At 39.5% G+C, this 14,946-nt stretch overlaps 1 protein-coding gene across 6 annotated transcripts in view; it reads left to right on the plus strand.

Moving 5' to 3' along the window:
• The window catches only part of ULK4 (unc-51 like kinase 4), a 214,300-nt gene that overhangs the window by 196,012 nt on the left and 3,342 nt on the right, over positions 1-14,946 (plus strand). For 5 of the 6 annotated variants that reach the window (XM_085051341.1, XM_085051338.1, XM_085051340.1 and 2 more), the window contains one exon: positions 14,853-14,941. In XM_085051341.1, the coding sequence (XP_084907467.1) occupies positions 14,853-14,941 (89 nt within the window). Of the gene's footprint in view, positions 1-8,626; positions 8,719-14,852; positions 14,942-14,946 lie in introns of those variants that run through there. The other variant, XR_014849839.1, reaches the window with a different exon arrangement.

The raw sequence follows: 14,946 nt of genomic DNA on the forward strand, positions 1-14,946 counted from the left end.
TATGTCATACAGTTGATCTGTCACAAATTCCATTAGTAAACCAAGAATCGCAGTAACAGGAGTTGCAAATAGTTCATAGGCTAAAGTATGTTCAAACAAACAAAATGTCTGTAGAACAGCTATGACTAGTTAGTTAATTAAAATGATAGATTTACTATAATTTATGAGTGAAACTAGGTTCTAAATTCACTGAGTGTGCAAATGATTGGAAATGATTAATTGGCTTTTATTAAATGAGAGGGAGGACTAGACAGTGCTATGTTCTGAGCAACTGACATGTGATAATGACTGCTTCTGCAGAAAAGCATAATAGAAAGTCATCTGAGTCATTCATTAACATCTACCACTGCCCTTTCTGTAAATTATAAGTAATTAAAGCCCAATATAGCTACTCTGGAACTTAAATAATAATTTTTACTGTACTAAAATGTTTTATTTGATTTCACTGTGGTAGTCTTAGAGGCTGAAACTTATTTTGAATAGGTTGGGGAAAGAAAACCTGATCCAGAAAGCCAAAGCCTTGTTTTATATTACTGTGTTGAGGGATAAAAATTAATTTAAATTGTTTCATTGTCAATTCATTCCTTGGTTTCACTGCTAAGAGTGATGATTTTCCTGGCAGTTCAGTGCTCTACATGTATTTTCTAAGAATAGAATGAGTACATCACCTCATTTTTTACAGATCATCAGATGTCCACCAGTTGGGAGAACTTTGTGTTGGGTTGAATTTAAATCAGCAGTTCAGATGTGAAAGACTCAATATCTCATTAGCAATCCCTTGATCCACCCAGTTCCCCTGGGTGCTGTTTTAGAATGATAATCCCAATCATTCTTCAAATCTTTATAAGCAATCAGTTTTAAATGCATCTGTCAGAAGATAAGACTTCCTGCTAGTTAGTTTTACCAAGAAAAACCCAAAACCACTCCAAACCAGAAAAAGTAACACAGGTGAGCTAGGAGCTTTGATCAGACAGGTATTCTTTTAAAGTCAGATTTAGTAATTTTAGATTTTGTTTCTACATGTTTTATGCTATAATCCAAATATAGTATTAAAAAAGGGTGAAGAGCTTCAAACTGAACCTGTTAGCCAATTTAGATTGGCTTGAGTGCTTGAAATAGTGCAATAAATCTACTCTTTAATGTACAAAACTATTTTTTTCCTGACATAAAGGTAATTTGCAGATACCTTAAACTTAAAAAAAAACCCCACAGATTTGGTTGAATCAAATGTCCTTCAAAATTTCCTTTGAAATTAAAAAATCCTCTGACAAAGCACTGAGACTTTAAGTCTCATTGTCACTATTGCTCACAATAATACTTTCCTTAATAGAGTGCCACTCATGTTGTTCTCTCTGTTATGCAGTCAGGGCCTTTGTGGGTCTTTGCTGAAAGCTGGATTTGCTGGTGTCAATAGTAATAGAGTTTATTCCTTTTCCTGGAACAGTAATGAGATCATCACATCAGCTTTGTGTTGTGACGTGATTAAGTTTGCACTGTGACTCAGTTACCTTGTCCTGAAGGTCAAAGTTGTAAGATTGGTGGGCACAGGAGAAAAAGGCAGTATCTTGTGGCAGACATCCAGGTGCTCATTCTGCATCTGAAAACACTGTTTTTAAAAGAATACAGTGTAAGAGTATGTAATGACTTCTTGTTTAACAAGAATCTGTCTGCCTGCATTTCTGTAGCTGTGCTAATATTTAAATTATTGACCTAATCAGGTTAAGTGTAAGGGCTGCAACATCTAATTTTAAGACACACCTTGTTCATGGTAGTTGTGCAATGGCAAATGCAAAACTCTGATGTAATTAGTTGCACATCAGCAAAAATGTCTGAGGATTTTTCGCTTGAAACCTGTAAAAGAATACAAACTGCTTTATTGAGTTTAAAATGCTTTCTTTGCAACCTGTGCATATTTATTATGAATACCTCAGTGTGATAATAGTACTTTATGGTTTTTTTCCATAGTCAAAGTGAAAATGAGAGGGAAAAATACCCGGTTCACAGCCTGATTAGATCATAGCTGAAAGCTGGGCTGTGGGTAGCTGGTTTGTACACAGTTCGACAGGACTGTCTCTTCAGCTGAAGCCAAGACTGCAGAAGTGATGGTGCTGTAAGCCAGGTGTGATGTTTACTGCCTGACCTGCGTGGGCAAAGTTTGTCAGAACCCTTGCATTCAAGAGGGTTGTCTTTAGTCACTGGATTCCATTCCTTGAACAGTATGTTCACCTGCAAGATAAAAGCAAAAAGCTGATGAATGTATAAAATGAGAAGCTCATACTGCAATACAATGTATTTTGAGACAACAAAAGCTTTCTCCCCAAAAGACTTAATCATATAATTCAAGATTGAAGTTTAACTTGTCTCAGCAAGCATTTCATGGCAAAATAAACACAACATCACAATTCTGGTTAACATTCAGCCACAGCTGCTGGACTCACATTTATTAATTTTTTTCCCTAGGACTTGCTCTGCACTTTTAGAGAAAAGTCACTTCCCTAATTTTTTCTCGGTAGACATTGACTTCTAGGCTGTTTGTTCAAGATAAGCATCAAAATGAGGATGCAAAGGTCAATCTCTGCTGCATTAGAGAGTTACAGAGAGAAACAGTCAGTTTGTCTTCCAGAGAATGCTCTCCGATCCAAATTAAATTCTTAACTTCCTATAGGATAAGGGTTTTCTTTGGAAATTCAGCAGATTTTGTGTTTGCAGGACTGACTTTGCCTTTGCTGTGGACTTTGCTGGAAGTTTTCTTTCCAACTTTTTACCTCTTTATCTCCACCTTTTAGTGACAAAGTCTGTGAACTTATGCTTAAGGCTATTAAATGGTGGCTGCAGTGGAGTTTCTGCCCTGCCTGGTCCACCACTGCCTCCGTTTCACTGTCCTGCCTCTGTGCTGTCCCTGCTCCTCAGACCTGGTAACCTGTCTCAGCCCAGCATTTGTGCAATCACACCTTCATTGGCTGTTTCAGCTAAACTGGGAACCAGAGCAAGTGAAATTTAAACAGGGATCTTACTCGCCCCTTCCTGCTTTGGGGACAGGAACCACTGGCAAAAAAAAATGGAGCTGTTGGAGCAGGGATTTTTTTTTTTTTAAACTGTGACAACTAAACCCAAAAAACCCCTTTGGACAACATAACTGATGACATAAGTAATCTTAATTAAAATATTTTTTATAAAAATAAGGATGCATTAAAAAATAATCCATCATGGTGCCATCAAGGCAAAGGAGCTGAAGGAGCTGTTGCTTGCTCAGTTGGAAATTAATCCTGCTTTTTCTGAGATAACACAGCCAACTGTGTGGGCTCCACCATTTTTTACAGCACAGACTAAAATAGATCACTGTAAATCACCAACAGTGGTGGTTCAAGCCAGCCCACTTAACACTGCCATTTAGTGAGTGCATATATACATAGGTTTCACATTCTAGCTAAGTAGTTGGTAATCTCTTGAACTGCTTTAGCTGAAGTGCTGATGATTGCTTGACTCTTTACTTAATTGCATTATTTTAATTTAGCTAAAATTTGTTTAACTATACAATGGAGAAGATAAGCTGGAGTATCTGTGTTAACACTGCTAGACAGAGCTTTCTACATGGAGAGGATAAACAATTTAAACACATTTTATAACTTCTACATTAATTTCTTGACACTGTGATATATTCCTCCTTGCTTTGTCCAGCTTTGGCGATCCCAATTGGGCTGTTGCATTGGGACAAAATTGTCCTTGCCATGGCCATGGCCTGCACAGCCAGCCAGTCTTATTCCCCCCACTCCATCTGCTGTCAAGTATTATGCCAAGTTGTCATGCATTGGCCTTCTTATATTGCCAGGGATGAGTTATTAGCTACTTGGGTTTTATGCTTACAAAAAATAAGCATTGGTCTTCCCTGACTTCTTTTATTAACAGTAAAGCAATATGTTGCCATTCATGCCACTAGTTAGAGACATCATGTTGGACTCATGGTCTTTGTATCTTTTTCTTCTATTGTTGATAGAAGACCGCCAGGTTAAAGATTGGGATCCTTTTGCTCCCTAACATAATAAGAGTGCTACATGCATGTGTGGAAATGGCAGTTGATAAGAAAAGATGAGAATGACGGCACAGCACTGTGTTGAAAGAAAAAGGTGATTTATCTTCTCTTTGCAAGTCTCTGCTGTAAACCATTTAACCTTGTCTTAAAGCCCATTTGTTTTTGCAGTCGCAGCAAAGAAACTCTGCAGTGTTTTTTTCACCTGTATTTTGAAGTATAATTATAAAGGACAATAGGATGGTATTATGTTGGAGTTAGCTTCAAGAATTTCTCTTATGCACAGGCTGCTGGGAGCTAGAACTCAATAAATTGAGAAAAGCTTAGGAAAGCTCCCCCAGGAACCTCTTTGTGCCAGTCCTTGATGAAACTGATAGTCAGCCAAGTGTGAGTTAAGGCAGAGAGGAAAATTGATGTGAAATCATCAAATCAGTTGTTTCTTGATGTCACTAAAACAGCAGGGCTCATAAATGATGAAGCGTGTGGAGTCCAAACACAACTTAATGAAAAGGCAAGTGTTGACAAAAGCCAAAACTGGAATGTACTGACGACTTGTGGTTATCTGCAGTGTGAGATGCAGTGAGGGAGGACGAACTGTGAAGTAGCTGTGAATGCTTACTCACAACTTGGCCTACTGAACCCTTAATTCTGTGTTAAGTATTATTATGTTTATTTGGAATAAGTAGTGTAAGTATATGTGTGTGCTTGCTAAGTGCAGATTTGGACTGGCATTTTGGTTGATGGTTGTTTTCACAACTGATGTTTTTCAGTCAATCTGCAACAGCTGCTCTTTGATGACACTTATGGGGATGGGGGAACCAGAATGGGATCTGTTCATAATTTTGGAGAGCACCAAGAATAAGAAGTCTTTATTCCAGCGGCTGACATACTGCAGACTCAAGTTCCTGGGGGAAGCTACTTACCCATTTGTTTGGAATATGTTTGCTTTCTGAGATACCCCCAGCAATTATCATTGTGCTGGTATTTGGGTACTGGGAGCCCAGTAGAGTTATGAATAGGTACAGGAGCTGTCTAAAAAGCAATACTGCCATGGTCAGCAATGAGAAATATGTTCCTTTTACACAGGCAGATGTTTGGTTTTGGGTTGTATAGTGAAACTGGCAGTTCTGAAACTTGCAACCTGTTTATTCAAGTCATAATTCGAGGCCACTGTAATTCCCAATGACTATCACTGTTGTTTTCGTTATGGAGTCCTAATTCATTGTTTCTGTGGGCACAAAAGTATTGCTGGACTCATTTGGTGTTTCAGTGCACTGTAATTTTACATAGTGCAATACTGTTGAGATTGCCAAGCTGTGTCATCTGTTGGGCTCATCACTATTACTTCCTTTTGACCTCCTCTGTGTAATTACACATGGATGACTGACTTGCTGCTGTAAAGATACATAAATGCAACTGGACTTGTTAAATGAGTAACAGACCAAAATGATTCTCTCCGAGGTCAGCGAGACCCAACGAGGTAGCTGTTTCCTCTCTGCCAGGCAGCCAGAGCCATCTGTCACATGACAATAAGCAAGCATCGATTTCAGAAGTCCATTTGTTTTTATGACAGTTTTTACAATTTTATGGAAATTGAACCATTATAGAAAGCATAATTTTTCTCAGAAATTGGTGTTTTATAGACTTATATCCCTGTTCAGTCATTTACATTCCTAGTTGCATTTTGCATGAAGCATTAATACCCTGATCCTTTTTTCCCCTCAGTAACAAAAATGTTTAGAGCATTTTTCTTGGGTTTAGGGATTGGGGGTGGTGGTTTTGTTTTTCTCCTGTATATACAAGACTATCCATGTTTGATACTCAAGGTAAACCTCAAGGTGTCTGAGTTTTATGTGTCCCTGGAAATCAAGTCTGTAGGGGCTACAAAGGAACTAATATTTGATGCTTTAATATTTAGCTCAAAATTGTAGTTCATAGTGATTTTTCTAACAAGATTTTGCTACTTTTTATTCTTTATGACTATGTTTTTCATAATCTGTGTTAGTTCTTAATTTAACTCATCATATTCCTGCTTTTCATGGAATAGTAAATCTAACTCATTAAGCCAAGTTGTAGATATGTGTAATTGTTGGAGTCTTGTGTTCCAGTCCAGATTATGACAAATGTGAGCATGAGCCATCTAATTTTGTTTCATCTTCCATGGAAGTTGATCAATGCTATATAGAGGTTCTGGTCAGGGACAGTTAGGGATTTTGCATACTGGATCAGACTTGAATTGCACGGGCAACTTGGACAGCATCTGCTCACATCACTCTGCCTTCATCAAGGCATAGGCATCTTTTATCTTTACGAGGAGTGTTTTAAAGCAGGACAAGGAGCAATGCCATGTTGTAGCTATCATTTTTTGGAGGCTGTATGCATTAAACCTCAAATTCCTCAGCAAACTGTGATTTCTTGGCTATTCCTAGGCGTTTGCCTAGTTCACCTGAGCATCACTGCATGGCTGCTCAAGGGTTTGTGTCCTCAGACATAACAGCATTTATTAAATTGGTAATTGCTTGGTTGCTTGCATACTTCTTCTGTATGGTAATTGCCATTTAAAGGTCAGCACTTTCCAATATGTTCTGGGTGTCACTGGCTTTCCTAATAGCAAGAAGATGAGTTATCTGTGGTAATGATTCTTAGCCATACAAGTGTGTAAATGCTTGAAATTATTTGAATTGTCAAAACGTGTGGTGGGCTGACCTTGGCTGAATGCCTGGTGCCCACCATGCTGCTTTATCACTCCCCGGCTGGACAGGGGAGAGAAAATAACATGGAAAACCACTCAAAGTTTGAGATAAGGCAGTTCACTAAAGCAAAAGGGAATGTACACATGCACATGAATATGTCAGTGAAAGATCTCAATTCGACTGTACTAGATGACTGTGAAAAGAACATGTACATGAAAGTAAAGAAGGCCATTCCTAACCCGTGGAGCATGTCAATGAAAGTTTGGTATAACTCAGAAAAAACCTTTGCAGTTAGGCTGTTTTGTGATTTTACAGGAAGACATAAGGGTTGACAGATGTTGAAATTCAAGGATCTTATTCGCAGATTGAATTATTTGGCTATAAAAGACAGCGTCACTCAAAAAAGCGTTCTGGGAATCAACATTTAAGAAGTATTGGGAATTACTTGTCAGAAGTTATTTTAGGGGAAAATCTGATTTGGAGAAAGAGAGACTATGAAGTATACTTGAACATGGGAAATTCAGAGAATTATGAACTTGAGGGGAAATCTAGATATGCAGAGAATCTCTGTGTTGTTTTCATGTTTGTTCATAGCTGGTTTTAGTTTGTTTTGCTCCAAGACATCCAGGAACTTCCTGAAGGAACGTAAATGTAGGATCTGAACTGTGGTAATAAAAAATTATTCCAGTGGATTTCCCCATTTGTCTTGTAAGGAGGAAGTCACAAGAGACCACCAGGGTGAGATGTACCTGGGAGGTGATGGTCTCACCAGCTCCAGCAAGGTGAGGATAGGCAGGTGCTTGGAAGCCACGGGGAGAGGGATCAAGGGCTTGCAAGTTTTGTGTAAGCTTAGTATGTGGCCCAATTTTGCTAAAGCTGATATTTGAGGCTGGCTGGGATCATTGTCTGCACAGAGCAAAACTGGTCTGAAGTGGTACCTCAGGGAGTTGTTGGCCTGCAGGTGACAGATGAACCTGTGTTTGCAGATGAGATCACCGGCAACAGGATGGCAAGTGCTTATTTCCAGTGTCATATAGGCGTTGGGCTGGCTTATGACCATGCATAACTTGTCAACACTGCAGCCCTATGTGGAAGTCTCCTGTAGCCCCTATGAGCCATGTTTTGCCAGACAGGACAGCTGTTTACTTTTGCTAATAAAGCTGTTGTGGTCAGCTGGTTATATAATGGATGTAAAGAGGTTGCCCTATCCAGTTCTGTTAAGTGAAGTATTTTAAAATCACTCGTTAAAGAGGGTGGAAACTGCAACAATGGATATTTTCTGGCTTATAGAGACATTTCTGAAAGTGAGCCGAAACACCACTTGCAGTAATATGAAACTTTAAAAATCAAACAAGACAAAGAGCGCCTTCTGTTCAATAATTACCCTGTAGTTTTACAAATCTTCACTTATATTCAGACAAAGCCCCTTAGAGTTGGTAATTTTACAACAATCATAGAGCATGCCTCTGTGTGCAAAATGTATGTGCCGAAGGACAGAGAATAGCCTCAAAGTGAATAGGTGTCAAGAAACACCCAAAATCAATTAACAATTATCTATTGTGTGGGAGACATTCCTTTTCTCTCTGTGAATAGTCCTCGAGACAGTGTGGCGCTCAGACTGCTGGGAAACTGGGATGGTTCCAAGTAACCGGTAGGAATTGCTTTGAACTTTAGAATAAACCTCCACACATGTATACAAATTAAAAGTAAACAAAACACGTCAGATGAAATCATGGCCTTATCAAAATCAAAAGGTGTTTGCTGACTTCAGTGGAATAAGAATTTTATCCATAAAGAGAAAAGAAAAAGATTTTTGAACTCTGAAATCAGAGCAAAGCTGTCTGATGTAGTGTGGGGGTTTTTTTTTTGGACACAGATACCTGCTTGTTTTCACATGTATTTGCAGGATCTGAAGGCCACAAAGTCTTTGTAATTGTGTGTCTGCAATCCCTGACTGGAGTATGCTTGCCAAAGCACACCTGGAACACTCATGCTTTTGTAAGTTTCAGTTCTTGTTTTTATGGTCCAGCAGCATTGCTCAGGCCTGTTCAAATGACTTGGCAATTAGTAACATAAATATAACTTGTCCGACTTGATTTGTTCTTCCCACACACACACATTCTGGGTCTCTCTCCAGCTGAACCATGTGTAGAGAGAACAGTAGCAAGAAGGCAATGTCAGGAAGGTTTTTACCCTTTTAGAATGAGTTCTACATTATGGAGAGCAAAAATAACTTGTGGCCATCCTAGTGTGTGTACAATGTCCCTGTGAGCACACTGCCCTCGGATGTTCCTCTGCTACGCCAGCACAGCCTGGAGAGAGTTAGCATTAATCTTCATTAAACAACCTGTAAATTGGCTGCATTTTAGTGCTTTAGAGGGTCCTGTCCCACAGACCTGCTGTGAGCACATGTAAGCAATGTCAGATTAAACACCTCACAAAAGACCACTGTATATATCTGGGATTTTTGTTGCTGGATTTAGTTGTTCTGCCTGTATATTTTTAAAAATTGCTGCCACAGATATAAAATTGCCCTAATCACTTGAAGTGCTTCCCTGGTAAATGGGAGTTTGTGCTTAACTTCTCCTGGAGAGCCATGCTGCCTGTTACCTCTCTGCCAAGTCCACATGTTATTCACTCCCTGCATGGGAACCGTCCAAAACTTCCTGCCTCTCCCTACCCTATGGAAACTGGGCTGCTGCAGCAAAACTGTGACCCTCACTTCCTAGAAAATGAGGGAGGACTGCAGGAGAGCAGGAGTAGCCTGCATTTGGGGCACTGAGAAAAGGCATCGTGGTCTGTGCTGTCTGGACCATGAGCTTTTGTTGGTTGTGTTAGCAACCTGAGCTCCAGAGAGGAGAGTGAATTCAGGTAACTTCATTCTCAACAGGAGGCTTCCATGCCCTTTGACAGCAGTGTACTCCCCATGCACTATGCAGGTGTATCTGGGTCCCTGCTTGGGATTCCTCTTTGGGGGCTGATGATTAAATGTCATCATCACAGCCCCTACTTTATAGGCTCCAAATGCTTTATTGGGTCTGGCCCTGCGTTACACAAAGAGAGGGCTACATTACTTTGTAAGAGTAAGTGTGCAGGCCTGCAGAAGTGACACATCCACCTCATCCATCATGGGAAATGATGAGTTCATTTATTATACTTCCTCTAGGCACTGCCAGCTTAGTGTATACATTTGGAGAGCAATTTATAATAAAATAAGTGCTTATATTTAGTAAGTCCACAACCAATGGATCTGTTAGCTTTAGTTCACCTGCATGAGTCCCTGGTTGCAGTATTTGCTTGGTTGTTCTGCTCCTCTGTTGAGAAGGAATGGCTGCATATTTCTGGCCATGTCATCATGAGTTGTGAATGACAAACCAAGTGACATGATTTATTTGATTACTGCCATGCTTGTGAATAGTTCAACACTGACAGCCTGGGAGGAAAAGTACCATTAAATGCCCTGGGATAGGCATAAGATGGGTCACAACAAAACTAGAAGGTTTTCCCCTCCAGCCCAGGCATTGTGCCTCAATTCTGAAGTTACTATCCCATTGACTTATTTGCTGGGCTGTCACATCAACTATGGCAAAGTTTTTAACACCACTATATTTCGTGACATTTGTTCCTTAAAAAGTGGGAATAAGGTCACACTAAGCAGCTGTGAATAGCCATCAACTTTCAGTCACTACCAGCCTGGATGACATTTGAAACAGCAGCTTTGGTCGGGGATGAAAGGCTCTGTGTCCTACTGACAGTGCCTTCAGCAAGTCAAAGATGGAAGTAGGAGTGAGAAGTCTGAGATGCATATTTAAAATTGCAGGAACAGCACTTACTACGAAGACATTATTTGAAATTGTGTCTAGAGGGCAATAGGAGTATGCTTAATTTTTTTTTTTTGTCTGAAAACTTAATTTTTAATATTATATTTAATGTCCGACATAGGGTTCCAGTTAGTCCATAGAAAAAAATATATTGCTGATTGTTTCTACTGCAGTATTAGCTGAAGGTACAAGTTCCAGTCACAGAAAAGCTTCCAACAAGGCATAACTGATACTTTATTTGCAGCATGAGTCAATATTCAGGAGATGCTGACATTGGACCTATGAGTATCTGGTAGTTCTGATAAATCAACCCACAGTGGCTTCTGCCTTACCCGTGTGGCTGCTCTCAGCTTGTACCAGTAAAGTTGAGCAAGAACTGAGTACCTGTAATTAGCTTAATTATATTAAATTTTTATGAAAAAATAAGGAGGCATCGCTTTATGAGGTTAAAATATATGTGTTTGGGAAAGAGAAAAAAATAGTTTGTGAGAAAGAGGTGTATTTTGAGGTGTCTTGCTTGTATCTGTCTATACAGGTATGGTTGTAGCTTGTGGAAAAGCATCTGTTGGGTGTGCAAATGGTGAACATCTCCAGCAGCTGTTTATTTGAGAAGATTATACTTGAAAATGCGGCTGAATATGCTCCTAAGACCTTTCTACTACCAAGAAAAAGTTTCAAATAAAAAGCTCCTTATTTTTGCATTATTTTCTAGTTTACTTCACAGGCATCAAGCTTATGGTTTACTTGAAACCTCAACAAAGACTTTCTCTCTCTTAAAAATGATGAGAGAGTAAATTGTAAATTACTCCATTGTAAATTACAAAATATGAGTTACAACTAATCAGAGAAAGCATTTCAGTATTATGAAACCAACCTTAAAAGAAATAATTGTCCCTTAAGTTTCTACACTTCCCTGAAATTTGAATTGCAAAAATCCCTTCTTAGAGCAAGAATGCAAAACTCCTCAGTTTATTAGTAAAGTTGATATTCAAATGGAAATGTTTCATATTACATCTTTTCCTGCATTCATCTTTAGCAGCACCATAATACCTGAATGGTTTTCTTGAATTTTAGGAAATATCATCTTTACATATCGTCTATGGTATTCCTTATGGCTCATGCTTGTTCTAATAGGATTGAAGGGAGGAGAGCTTCTCAATGGTTGTGGGCTTAATAAAGAAAAGTAATTTTTAAATTCTTGTTAAATGGCACTGAGCGTACAACTAAACTGAGATTTAATTACATTTTTAGTTAAAGGAATAGCTATTGATTATGTCATTGAATCTGTGTTGCAGCCAGCCCTAACAAACAGCAATATTATGAGATCATTAAAGAAGTTGTTAAAATTCCAAATGAACGAGAACTAGAACTGGTGTGGATAAAAGGCACAGCAATCCTGGGTAGAAGAAAAAGATAACAAAGTGAAAAATACATTAATTTCTCAAATTTTGGTGAATGGTGGTTTTATGTCCAGTCATAATTTATTGTAATCTATGTAACAAAAGGAAGATTAAACTGGAACCATTTTAAAATAAGAAACATGGGTAAAGTTTAATCTTGAAAGTGAACAGTGATTCAGATAGTATTTCTCATGAGCTCCTGTGAAGCAGGATGTAATCTGTTGTATGCAAGAGATCTTCCAATTGCTCAGGCAGCAATCAGATCTACTCAGACTGAGATAAAGGGCAAATAAATGCCAGTGATCAGTGCAGTAAGAGCATGGGAGTGCTGACAAAACAAAAACCGTAGGCAGCTGTGGCTGAGCTGGCTACTCGGTGCTGGCAGCTCAGCCTGTATTCAACCTGCAGTTTTCCTGCTACCACAGGGTTGGTCTCCTCCCAGGCCCATGGAGTGAATGCCTGGTGGTGGATAGGAAGCATTTTTCTGGACACTGGTGATGAAGAGCTGGTAGAGAAGCCCCAACTGCCCATGTAAATCTGTGCAGCTCTGTTTGGTCTGGACAAGTTCTCTGTGGGCACAGGTGGCACTGCTGACTGGACAGGTTGGTTCTTCACCAACACCCCTTGGTTTGTATGGAGCTGGTAGTTTGCATTCTCAAGAAAATATGTTCTAAATTTGGGCTAGACTTAATTTAAATGGACTGGAGGCAGCTCATGCTTATCCTTTCCCTTCTTGTGCTGCCACTTTTACTGCTGAAAGGATCTTATTGAAGCATTTTTTTACACCAGGGAGTAGCCCTTGTGTGGATGGAGACCATGGAAGCCCTTTGCTTGTGGCTGAAAGCTGCTCTGCACAGTGAAGTCTAACAGGGAGGTGGTGTAGATGATCTCATGGGTGTTTCTGTTTCTGTCTTTTACAATTTCTGTGCATATAAAGCTATTATAATCCTTTCTATTCAAACGCGTTGTATGCACAGAAATGTGTGCTTAACAGTGACACAAGGCATGCTGCAACATGGGCAGGCTTATAGTCAGACCCTATGACTCAGTTGAACTAAGTTATTGTTTGAAATAGATAATTTTAGAATTAAACCCTATTCTTCATACCAGATTTTATAGTTGAGCATATTTTGAATGTTCTCTGTCTGATGATATTGGCTATTTTATGAAGAGACTGTGAGGGTTGTACAAATGCCAGGACCCAAAAGTTAGGGTGCAGTAGAATGAGAGATACCTGTAACCTTTATTTGACCTTGTAGTTTTATGGAGTATGATTCAGTCCTAGTGACCTTCCTTCCTCTGTGACCTCTTGGCTTTTTTAAGTGTGCAGGAACACCAAGGGGCATGAATGTGGAAAGTGCAAGGAATGTGGCAGTGGCCAGTGAGCTGCAGGGAAATGTTTGGTAGAGGTATGTGTACTCTTTAGGAATAAAAAGCAGTGTCTTGTGGTGAATTACTTTTCTCCCTATATTGCTCCTATTATGTGTGGTGGTGTTCTCACATTCAGAACCCAGATTACAAAACATTTTCTGTGTCTAGTGGGTAACAAATAGAGAAGAGTGGATTTCTGAAATATAAACGGAGAGAATCAGATATAAACTTCAAGAAAGTAAGGAGGTTTAATGATCTGTAATCGGGATTTACTAATGATTTGTGCTTAGGTAATGGAATCACTGGGTTTTTTCCAACACACAGGATATGTTTTAGTTTATTCAGGCAGGTCCCAGTTCCCTGTAACTGCTAAACTACAGGATGTTACAATTACAGGTGTAGTGACACTGTTGTTGCAGAATCACTGCTGATAAATTATGGTGGGATGGCAGCTGTAAATAGAGCTTCTGTTGTGATTTAGAGGGAGATGTGAAGGCGTATTGCCCAGATGCTCGATCAATGGTAAATAGGCCAGCCGCAGCACGCTAAACCTTACAAGTCCTTGCCAGATTTTGGGATTAAAAGTCATCATTTCAAGCGTTAACTCCTCCAGTATCAAAATAATCAGCTGCTCTGGTCCTCCCCTTTTCCTTTCTCTTCAGCCAAGATTTATTTACCTTTGCAAGCAAGAACTGACATGCAAACAACGTTTTTAGTAATTTTTTTGAGATATAAGAGCTTTTCAGCAAGCTGCCAAATATTCAGTGTCTGAGCTACAGTGCATGCAGCTTCATGTCGTGTTCCCCTTGACCTTCCCATTTACCTGCTTAACTGTCAGGAAATGTGTGGCTGTTTGGAGCTGTGTAGTTGTACTACTTAAGGCTGGAGAAACAGTAAACCAGCCATTGCAGATTCATGTAATAAACCATATCAGCAGCAAAATCAGCCATAATCAGGATTCATTTGACACAAAGGGGCACACAGCTTTGGTCACTCAGCCCCCTGCTCTGTAGGTGACAGTCCTGTGCAGGTAACACTCTAATGGCTGATGAGGGGCAAGAAAAATTTCCATATGCAATTGCCAACCTTGCAGTGATTTTAACCTGGCTGCTCTCAGACAAACCCCACACGTCCTGATCTGAAGGCTGGTAGAAGCTTGGTTACTTTTCCCTGAAGTGAGAAATAAAAATAACTGCCTCCCCAAAATATCCCTGGGATTCAGACTAAATGGGGCTTGTATTTGAATTGATACTAAGGATGAAATCAGGATTGGCAGACTGTGATATGTGAATTTGCATACCTACAGGGACTCAGAAGGTGGGTGAATATTGTTAATTAGGCCAAGACATTTTAGATGGTCTTTGCCTAAAATTCAGTCCTGTTCAGTAAAAGGGACTTTCTTGTGGGTCTCTTCAATGTCACATTCCATTTACAGTTGTAATAAATGCTGTAACTTGTTTCCCTCTCTCTTATCCCACAAAAATGACAGAGAAGAATCTTTTGCTACGCCTTTGATAATGGTTCTTTCTTTTTGTTCCAGATAACTTCAAACAAGAAGCACTCAGAGAGCCTGAAGAATGATGGTGATGCTCTTACCCAGGCTCTAGAGAGCCTGGCCCAAACTACCAGGTGAG

Source organism: Lichenostomus cassidix, chromosome 2, assembly GCF_008360975.1.
Source record: "Lichenostomus cassidix isolate B80296 chromosome 2, HeHo_3.0, whole genome shotgun sequence".
NCBI classification, from domain to species: Eukaryota; Metazoa; Chordata; class Aves; order Passeriformes; family Meliphagidae; genus Lichenostomus; species Lichenostomus cassidix.